At 45.3% G+C, this 11,067-nt stretch overlaps 1 protein-coding gene across 1 annotated transcript; it reads left to right on the top strand.

Moving 5' to 3' along the window:
- Positions 1-765: 765 nt before the first annotated feature.
- fam83c (family with sequence similarity 83 member C) lies at positions 766-7,847 on the top strand. The gene is made up of 4 exons (XM_062470261.1): positions 766-1,703; positions 2,481-2,648; positions 3,076-3,200; positions 5,698-7,847. The coding sequence occupies exons 1-4, from the start codon at positions 1,194-1,196 to the stop codon at positions 6,674-6,676; spliced, it is 1,782 nt and encodes a 593-aa protein (XP_062326245.1). The 5' UTR covers positions 766-1,193; the 3' UTR covers positions 6,677-7,847.
- The last annotated feature ends 3,220 nt before the right edge of the window (positions 7,848-11,067 follow it).

Here is an 11,067-nt window from a genome sequence, read left to right as displayed (position 1 = left end):
AGAGGTTATGCTCTGTTTAGAGTATTACTGTTTAATACTTGTTGAGAATGGAATGTTGTGTTATTATTCATCACTCATCCATGTGACCTTTCCAGAGCAAACAGATGAATAGCACAGACACTACAAAGACAGTAGCTCTTCCTCATTTACCAGTCAAATGAGTCGGCCGAGTGGAGCTAAGATGAGACCTGGGTGATAGGACTGGTTTATGTGTTCTTCACAGTCAGTTGGGCAACACACTTATTCCTGAATGATGAAGGGAATCATCAAACACACATGTATGCATTGAGACACTCCCATAAACCCATAAGGTGTCAGGTGGCTGAGCGGTTAGGGAATCGGGCTAGTAATCTGAAGGTTGCCAGTTCGATTCCTGGCCGTGCAAAATGACGTTGTGTCCTTGGGCAAGGCACTTCACCCTACTTGCCTCGGGGGAATGTCCCTGTACTTACTGTAAGTCGCTCTGGATAAGAGCCTCTGCTAAATGACTAAATGTAAATAAACACATATAACATACAGATAAAGTATAACTAAATATGCTATTTATTTGGTGCAATGTATGAGTTTGAATAATCCAAAAGTTGAATGATAAACAGTTCTGATGTCTCCATAAAGGCCTCAACAAGCTTCAGAACTCTAATCCCTCTTTGTTATCTAATTACTTTATCGGAGGTAATCCTCCTCCACCACCGGAGGAGGTGGTGGAGGCTCTTAACAGAATTGAGGTTTAACATTTGGGCGTAAAGCCTTCCCCCCCAACGCGCTGCCATGGAGAGGGGCTCCGGGGATGGCCAGGTTTTCAATTTCACATCATGTGAGCAGAAAGGCGGAGCTGCGTTCTGTTGAGAAGCTCACAGGTAGCTAGATACAGGTGTGTGTATTAGAGAGAGAGAGAGAGAGAGAGAGAGAGAGAGAGAGAGAGAGAGAGAGAGAGAGAGAGAGAGAGAGAGAGAGAGAGAGAGAGAGAGAGAGAGAGAGAGAGAGAGAGAGAGAGAGAGAGAGAGAAGAGGCGGTGTCAATGAAAATACCAACAATACAAATAGCCCCCGGGAATACAGACGCTGTCATGAACGGGAACTAGAGAGGCCACATCCATTTCGGCTTAGTCCACACTATTTTCATTTGCAAACTTCTTGTAAACTACAGGGGCAGTGGAGCAATATTTACGTCGATTTCCGTGCTGACCAGGCACAATGCTAAACACTGACCAACTGAGGCCGGCGCAAAGCGGACGTAAACCACTGGGTAAACTCGCGACCCGGTTGGAAGAGGTAAAAAACCCATGGAGACAGGGCTCCATTCTAGAGCTGAGCCACAACGAAGCGGCCCGGTTGGCAACGGACGCACTGCTAGAGTCCGGGGAGAAGGATTACCGTCGAGTTCTGACCCAGGAGAGGGAGTTGAACTTTTTGTCGCCGCTTGAAATTCGTTACATTACCGAAAATGTTGCCAAGAACTGCCCCACTGACAGCTGCTCGAACGGGAGCACCGACCGGGACTTTGGGGAGGGAGACGCAGTGTCCGAGCTCACCTCCGGGACTTACTTTCCTATGATGTCCGACGAGGAACCACCAATGCTGGAGCTGGGTTGGCCTGAGCAGCCGCTTCGCTATGGGCCCTCAGAAACACAGATATACTTCCAGAGGGACAAGTCACACAACATCAAAGACATTATCCGGTCATTGATAAATAAAGCAAAAAAGGTAAATAACTAGATTAAAAGGAATCAACCATTAAATATGCTTGGATATTTAATTTAAAAAATGTTTTAGGGTGTTTGTAGGCCCACGACATTCTTGAGTTGAGGTCGTTCCTGAGAGACCCAAAAATGCTACCGAGTCCAAAAGTAATTTGACGTGAGCATACATGTGCGTTTGGTAAGTAAGATAATATTCCGATCTCGTTTGGCTTCAGAAAAGTTGGGCCTGTCTAGCCCTTAACTTATTAATGGAGTTCAATATGTTGATAAGGACATGGTGGTATTTAAATAAGCCTTTGATGACTCAAGTTCCATGTTTTGTGTTCATCCTGATCTAATTGCTGACACTTCTTAAGCGGAAATGTCAGCAAGGTTTATTATAAAGTGCATAACACAACTTAGAAAGCCATTCCATTCACATTTCACATTTAGAAAATAAACAAATGCAACATTTGTATATATTTACAATGTAAAGAATATTTTGATACTAGGCCAGCTCTTCCTCGGTAAAGCACCACAAGAAGAAATCAGTGGAGGAGTCAGGTGGCTGAGCGGTGAGGGAATCGGGCTAGTAATCCGAAGGTTGCCAGTTCGATTCCCGGTCATGCCAACTGACGTTGTGTCCTTGGGCAAGGCACTTCACCCTACTTGCCTCGGGGGAATGTCCCTGTACTTACTGTAAGTCGCTCTGGAAAAGAGCGTCTTCTAAATGACTAAATGTAAATGTAAGAAGAGTGTTGGGATTTTATGATTACTCAGCATTTCCCTGTGTGTGTTGCAGGTGATAGCTCTTGTGATGGACCTGTTTACAGATGTGGACCTCCTGTGTGACCTGATGGAGGCATCTAGCAAGCGCAAGGTCCCTGTCTACATCCTGCTGGATGAGAAGAACCTGGACTACTTTGTTGACATGTGTTCAGCTCTGGACATACAGAACTCTCACCTGGGTGTAAGTGGGAGTGAAGACGGCTGTCTGGATGATGTGTGTGTGTGTGTGTGTGTATGAATGTGGAGGGGGGGCAGGTGTTAAGTTCCTTACAGGGTCCTTTCTGTCCTTTATTGACATAAGACAGAGAATTCACTGTGTTGGAGACTCTGCATGCATTACATGTGATACAATCAATCCTGCCCCAGTTGTGACGGTATGAAAGGCAATGGTGAAAGGAGTTAAAACTGCAGCTCAGATTATTTAACCTTTTCATTGTCACAATGATGGATGTAAAGATGTCCACACTCCAAAATATGAACTAGTCCTGTATGTCTGTTCTTGTGTGTGTGTGTGGGTGCGTACGTGCATGAATGTGTGTATGCTTGAGTGTGTGCAAATGTGTGTGTGTGTGTGTGTGACCGTCTCTTAAACCTGCTTGTCTCCTCAGAACATGAGGGTCCGTACTGTGTGTGGAGACACGTACTGCACCAAGAGTGGGAAGAAGTTCACAGGTCAAGTCCAGGAGAAGTTCATGATCATTGACTGTGAGGAGGTCATTGCTGGCTCATACAGGTGAGAGGGGGGTTAGGGGGGACTCAGCAGTGCTATGTTATTCACTACCTTGAAAAAAACATGCTCTTCTTTCAAGCGCTTAACAAATGATACTTGGTGCTGAAGAATGGAGCACTGTGTATGAGAGGAAAAGGAAGATGTAATTTAGGAGATGTTTTTTATGTAAAGCAATAATGTAGTTTTGGCAAGTAGTTGAAATAGTACCTTATTTTGAAAATCAAGGAAATAAGTGCTCAGTTCTGTATTACGTAGGTAGGTGCCAAGGAGTGGTCTGTCAACAACATATATCAAGCACAATATTGTTTAAATGTGCAGGCCCAGTCTGTATGTATAAGACTGTGCATCTTCCAATGTGCATTATCTAAATAGAACGAACACAGATGGTCAATTCTGCAGATACCATGATTTTTTTAAAATAAAGATAAGATAAGATAATCCTTTATTTGTCCCGCAGTGGGGAAATTTCAGTATTGTAAATGTATTTGTAAATTGTAAAGGAATTTTAAATTCAGCAGACACTTGTTAAACACTGTAAAGGTTTTGGGAATACAGTGATGGATTTCCTTCTGTCTGAACTGCCTACAATACCTCGTTTGTGTGGATGGCTGCTGTAACTGAACCTGGAATCTTTTGAAACAAACATACCTGAGCAATAACCATAATTATAGTCAGTGTTCACTAGCAGTGAGTAGTGAAGGGACTGGAGTGCATGTAACAACTCTTCTTTCAGAGATACTGTCTGAACAAGAGAAACTGGAGTGCACATTCACTCCTTCACCGATAAGTAAACTGTCACTCTCTCTTTTATAACGCTGTGTTTGCAGTTCACACTGAGAGAGAGAGAGAGAGAGAGAGAGAGAGTGGTCAAGTGGAAGCATGCAGTGCTAGTGTAATAAAGGTGTGATTGGAACTGCTGCACAAACATGGTCTTGTGAAGCCCTTAGGGATTCTAACAGCTTAGTGGGGTCTAGAGAGAGCTGAAGACCATGTGTGTACGTCCTACAATCTCTGCTATACTACACTATAGCCCTGTTTGGAGACCTGTTTGCTGAAGGGTTTGCCTGACCTATAAAGTGAGGGTTTATCAGGAACCCTTTAGACTGTGGTCTCTTCTGTTACCAAACCTAACCCTGTTCTATAACACTGTATAGATAGCAAACAGCTCCTTCCTGAGCTGATTCTTGTCTGTTCTTCTTTTGTTCCAGATGGTTCTATATGCCACCCTTTTGCTTATAGTGTCGATGAACCTGACCCAAGCTAGATCAAACACTCTCTGTTTTATCTGCCCTTGTATCGTTCCAGCTCTGTGTTACCGTTCAGTACTAGACCAGGTTTTAGCGGAGGTTACTGTGATCATGAGCAGAACGTGTTTCACCTGCCAGCCAGGGATGTGATGGTGTGTGTGTGTGTGTGTGGGCGGTAGGAAGGGTGGGCAGGGCTGACAAGGCTGACAAGGCTCAGTGTTCAAGCATACTTCTCTGGCTGGTGATGGTGTGCCAAAGTATGCTTAAGGCGAGCGGCAATAAATATTTGACTCTCAAATGTCATTTAATGTTTTTCTTGCGAAAGATTAACAATAACGAGACCAGGAAGTGCACTCATACAAAACCCAATTCCTAGTAACTTCCTGGATGTGTTCCAGGGCTTCTTAAGAAAACAGATCCACAAACATTGAGGGAATTGTAGTAGTTGTCTACAAAACACATAAAGGCATGATGGTTATATGATCCCAGTGGTAAGGGAGCTAATCTTATTATCAAATGCTCTTATTGCGTGCCTTAACAATGATTACTTAACACTCTGTAAAAGCCTGACTCACGGTTTTTGACACAGCTGGAAACTAAAATCCCACTTGCGTGCCAATCCACAAGTTATCAGTGTGCTAAACTCTGGACCAAAGTAGTTCTGGTTAGTCGAATGGTATTTAAACTAGCCCTGGTCTTTTTTCCTTTGGCTGTTGGAGTGAACTTGCTCACACAATAGTCTCTGTGTGTGTGTGTGTGTGTCTGTGTGTGTTTGTGTACTTTACATGTGCAAAATGTTGCGGTGTGTATGCGTGTGCGTGTACTGTATGTATGTGCCGTGTGTGTGTGTGTGTGTGTATCGAGCCTAGGTCTCCTTGTCAGCCCAAAGCAGATAAGCTGTTGGTGATTCACCACCATGACAGAGTTTATCCAGGAAGCTCTAACACCACACCTGTATGTTTCCTATTCAGATTAGAGAGTTGACCAGTATCAAGACGGCTAAGCTAATTGGGCACTTTCCTGTAGACGGTTTTACAGGTTTAAAGTTGTCCCTCCAAGTACTGGTATCTTGTGCATTTGGCTGTGTAGTAAATAGAACACTGAAACTATTGTGTATGTCATTTGTTAGAGAGATATCTATTTGTGCCACAGGGTCTATGTTGTCCTAAATATTTAGCTAATGTGATTGTGTTTTTTTTCCTGTTGCTGACCACTTCCTGTTTCCTGTCTTCCTGTTTCCTGTCTTCCTGCAGCTTCACGTGGCTCTCCGCCCAGGTCCACAGCAACATGATGATGCACTTCTCAGGCCGCATCACTGACAGCTTTGACCGGGAGTTCCGTTGCCTGTATGCAGACTCCCAGATCATAGACTGTTTCCACAACCCCGAGGATGAGGGCCTTCCCAGCTTCCCTGCCTACCCCGCCATGACCTTCCCAGGCATGGGTATGGACTTCCTCCCAGATAGGTCGAGGGAACGGGAGAGGTTGTCTTCAGAGAACTCCAGCAGCCAGTCCAGCAGCAGCATGTCCAGCGTGAAGGCAGCGCCCGGGATGGCACCAACCGTGTACAAGGTCACCCAAGGTCACGAGAAGGAGGCGACAAAGGCACACCTGAGCCCCGAGAGGAGGGGGGGAGGGAGCGGAGGCGGGCAGAATCCCAGCCCTCCTGGCACCCGAATCAACGGAGCCAATCACAACCCGGCTCCTGAATGCCCTGCGCCCGGGATTGGCCAATTGAAAGGGATTGACTGGACAAAATCCAAAACTCCAGACTTCATGCGTCCGACAGTTGGAGGGACCACGTCAAAGTTCCAGGCGCTAGGTCTGTATGACCACAAGCTTTTCCAAACCAGCCCTAGCCCGGTCTACACGTCCCATGCACAGCAGTCCCCTGTGGTCGAAAACAAACTCACCCCTAACAAAAGGGCCCCGTCCAACCCTCTCCTCAACAAACTCACTGACCTCTTCATGTCCCCCACCAAGGAGAAGGACTCCTTCACATTCCACAGGTCCCCACCCCTCAGCACAGCCTGGGGGGGGCCAGACCTGTCTCAGACAGAGCCAGAGAGCCAGCAGAGCCCCCCCCCCCCCCTCTCCCCCGTGGGCATCATAAACAGGCAGGACAAAAACCGGATGACCCTGGGCCACAGCAAACTGGACTTGGTCAACCACTACAACCAGATGAAGTCCAAGCATGTGTACAGCCGCTTCGAGCTGAAGAACAACAACTGAGAGAGACCCTGTTGTGTGTGTGTGTGTGGTTCTACGTTCAGGGCTGGTTAAACCTGCAGATGGAGCCTGAGTCGGTGCTATGGGAAGGTGTGGGTGTGGGTGCACCCTAAACATCTCCCACCATCGTTCCTTACTTCACACCTGTGTCCCCTCCAGTGTCTGTTCTGAGGGTTTGTAGCGGGTAATTAAAAATTGTGAACTGTGCTTTTACTGTCCCGGCCCATCCCACAGGGTGTGATAGAACAGGACATGGAAAGGTACACAGTACAGAATGTGCCTGCATTTTCTTGCCTTTTAAGCTGTAGGTATGACAGACAGGCCTGTTAGCCTTGTCTCTTCTACCTTTAGAAAGATAAAGTCTGTGTGTCGTTTTTACATTCTTCAGTTTCCGAGCTGTGTAGCCATTTTTTTTAAAGCTTTGGTGATACTATGAAATGCCGGTGACATAGTAGGAATGTTCATTTCGATCAGGAGTAGTCTTCCAAACCGCTTGTTGTGGTGGTGCACAACATTAATAGTCACGTCTGTTATGACCCTGACAGTATCAACTCAAACGTTTTCAGACCAAGATCATTTTATTCCAGTGTATTGCCATTCTTTACCATACACTATACCATCTTTATTTGCTGAATTTATGTTGTTGAATTTTGACCAAACACACAAGTTTAAAGGCTGTGTTTCATGCCTGTGTGGCCTGATTCCACACTCTTATAAAATCAAATGCAGGTATATATATCGAATGATACTATGTCATCAACACACACTCATACAGTGATTTAGAATCACAATAGTGATGTACAGGGGGCTTATTTACATATATTCTGATATAAGAATATACAATAACGAATATAATATATTTTTATTTTCAAACAACCATTGTCTATGGTCCAGGTAATTAATGACGTGAATTATGTAGGGCTTAGCAACACTGTAGCTATCATGGAGACAAAGCTCATCTCAGTACATTGTCATTTATTTTCTACACAAAATGTGAATCTTAGCTTGTGTATGTACTGTACATAGACGGAGAATACTAGGTGAGATTTTTTTTGTCTTTATCTTAATGTTGTTTCTGTTAAATGTGAGTATGTTACTGTTACAAAAGATACACCAAGCTGTTAACAGTTACTAGTGTACAGTACAATAATGCAATAAAGATGCTTGATTGGGACTGAATGATGTATGTGGTATGGTGCAGGTCTACCTACGCTGAATACTAAATGCTGTGCTAGTAAGTTTCATCTTAGAACTACATTACTTTAGCTCTCATCTACAAGCTACAGCAGCAACATTTTCTTTTCTAAGATATATATTTTGGGGGATTTCTGCTTTATTAATAACAGTGACAGTTTGAGAGAAACAGGAAAGGCGTGAGAGAGGGGATGATTTGCTGCCAATGTCCCCGGGCTGGAATCGAACCTGGTTTGCTGCTGTGCGTTTTTACCCGGTGAGCCACCAGGACGCCCCAGAAATAACATTTTCATTGTTGACAAGTCACAGTGGCTTTTGTCCAACCAGACACAGATACAGATACTAGATACAGTAGCTCTTTAGCATAGATGCTTTGCCATTTTTGAAATTACAGGAACAGTTGATGGTGATCTTTCTTCCTGGTTCAGTAGAAGAAAGACCATAACACCTGCTTCATCCTACTTCCTGGTTTAATACAAGGGGGAATTGAAGGCAGGTATTTTCAGTGACCCAGAACAGTTTGCTGATGAAGCCAGATTCTGGGTCACCAGCCTGCCAGTCTGGAAGATTAGATATTAGGAAACTTTGACCTGTTTCACTGTCTGTTACCACAGCAGTGACTCCCTGTGTTTGACTGAATGTTACTAGGGAAAAGCAGGTTATTGTGGGTGTGTCTCAATACTCCTACAGATTTAAAGACACAGGGAAGGTAAAGACACCCATGCTCCAACTGACCGTTACCATGGAGGCCGGGTAACAGTGCTTCTCCTATCCGTTTGTAGGGCATGCTGGGTAACTCTATCCCCTTCGGTCTCGTGTTTCCGAACTGACCGCTGTCAGTCGTCAACCATGGTGACGACCAGCTGTTTGGAGATGAGGAGAGCCGGTCTTAAGGATTCAGACAGACAGAGAGCTTCAGGTTGAGTAAGCAGGACTAGGCATGCAGCTAGATGGGGTTTCACTCAGTTCTATTGCCAGACATGTACAAAGACTGTACTGAGCTCTTACCCGTCAACTCATGTATGAGCCGTGTATTACAATAACAGAATTGACCAGTAGACTACTGAAAGAGGAGGACACTTTAAGCCCAAGTGTGGAGTGGAGTGGAGTGTGGGTCAGTTCACAGCCTTTGAGCTTTTCTTCTGGCCTTTCAGAGACCAGGGGACAGACCACTCAGGCTGTCGGACTACAGTTGCTTCAGTCTTCTCGTGTCAACGGGGGCTGAGAGCAGAGCAGCAGAGCACACGTATGCGTCCTCCCCTACACATCACAGCTGATGACAGAACATTCCTACTGTAAGTTATTACGGTGACATGCAACCAAAAAAACGGTGACCGTGCGATCTGTTATCTTCAGGATACAGGGTCCGTAGACAGGCTTCCCGTCTTAGCTCCAGGGGGTTCTAGGGGTGTGTGTCTATGTTTGTTTGTGTGCGTGTATGTGTGTTTGTGTATGTGAGTGTGTGTGTGTGTGCGCGGGTGTATGGAAGCTCCAGAGTTGACAAACAGGAACAGGCCAAGTGCAGTAACACTAATCTGGATTTAGAAGTCTTTGTCTGAGCTGGGCAGACCGAAGCTGGAGCTCAACCTGGCTTTGTTCTGACGAATGTCAGTGTGTTTACTATGTCTTTCAGTGTTGAGTACGGTACAATACTGAGTAGAGTGCAACAAAGGTAGGCTAATTATAGTACTTTATGTAATAAATCACAGCAGCTACATTAAAGAATTGCCACCAACTGCAGATTGTGGAGAACAGAGTACAGGAAAGTAGAGCAGAACATGGCAGAGTGAAGAATAGAGTAGAGTAGATTTGCGCAGAGAGTCTACAGAGTAGAATATATTGGAGCATAGAGCAGAGTAGAGTAGAACCCAGCAGAGTAGAGTAAAACAAAGTAGAGATGAGTCTTCGCTCTGATGAGGGTGGTGGTTAGTTCCCCCAGGGCCTTTTCATGCCCGGAATGTTGTTCTGGTTTCAGCCAGCTTTCTGTTGGTTTCAGCCTGCCAACCCTCAGAAGATCTCTCCAGACACACAACTATTTCTAGTACTTGGGGTGCGGTTGGTTCAGCTCCCTGATGGCCACGGTTCGCGGTGAGAGAGGTATAGTTTTAAGAAGTGCCAATGAAGACAGATCTAAATCAAGTGCACCTCACACTGTGTGTTGGACCTGTGTGTCTGTCTGCAGTCTAGACAGTTCTTCAGAGTGCTTCTGGCCAGCCCTGGACGACCACAGCAGGACAGAGAAACAGCATTCAGAGAATGTACAATTCCGACTCCACATCTGCTCCGGTGAGCAGCTTCTGTTCAGTTAATCCTCATCTTTCTTTTCTTTCTTTGTCTCCTCTCATTCACAGTTAAGCTCTAGCAGCGCTGACTGGTGTGTCACCCTAAACACAAACACATGCGTCAACGCGTACAGCATGCACACACACACCCACCTACACACACACACTCACTCACACAAGCACACACACATGCTTCAAAAGTGGTGAAGTGACTGAGATTAGACAACAGATGTGTGGTAAATTGTCTGGTGTGAATCACAGGGATATTTTTAGTTTCTGGTCTCTAACTGATGCACATCAGAAGACCAGAGATGACGCACACACATCAGGGATGGGTGGGGGGTATATAGGGAGGGAATAATGGAGAGAGAGAAGAAGGATGGAGGGTGACAGGGATGGATGGAGGAAGAACAGGAGGAAAATGGGCAGGTACACAGGAAGACAGACACTTATATAGTGAGACAAAAAGACAGAAAGGCAAGATGGGAAAAAACTACTGTGTGGGTGTCCTGTAGTCTAATAGCTGGTGACACTGGTGACATGCGGTGCCCTTTGAGAAACCCACCTCTCTCTCTCTCTTTGTCTCTTTGTTTCTCTCCGTTCCTTCCTCCCACTTTGGAACGACAAGACAGTTGATGAGTCTTGTGTTAGACAGTTGATGAGTCTTGGGTTAGACAGTTGATGAGTCTTGTGTTAGTGACAGCCAGTGTCACCTCCTGAAAGTCAAGAAACTCATTAGTGCCGGCATGCAGTTCAACCTGTTGATGACATGCACAGATTGTGGTGAGGTGCGTTTTGGATGACGGCTGTTACTTTGAGATGGCTGCTGGGGCTTTAGAGGAAGCTAAATCAAGAGTTCTTGTCAAACCGGGGTCAATGCTACTAGACTAACTGTAGCTTTAGGAACAAACTGTACTT

This window comes from Osmerus eperlanus, chromosome 1 (assembly GCF_963692335.1).
Source record: "Osmerus eperlanus chromosome 1, fOsmEpe2.1, whole genome shotgun sequence".
In the NCBI taxonomy this organism is placed as follows: Eukaryota; Metazoa; Chordata; class Actinopteri; order Osmeriformes; family Osmeridae; genus Osmerus; species Osmerus eperlanus.
Note: the sequence above shows the minus strand (reverse complement) of the source record. Positions and strands in the feature narration are given on the sequence as shown.

Excerpts from the sequence above, each read along its gene's own strand:
- fam83c (XM_062470261.1), top strand. The coding sequence starts at position 1,194 with ATGCTAAACACTGACCAACTGAGGCCGGCGCAAAGCGGACGTAAACCA. Across the intron at positions 2,649-3,075 it reads TACAGAACTCTCACCTGGGT|AACATGAGGGTCCGTACTGT; the intron begins GTAAGTGGGAGT and ends TTGTCTCCTCAG. Across the intron at positions 3,201-5,697 it reads GTCATTGCTGGCTCATACAG|CTTCACGTGGCTCTCCGCCC; the intron begins GTGAGAGGGGGG and ends GTCTTCCTGCAG.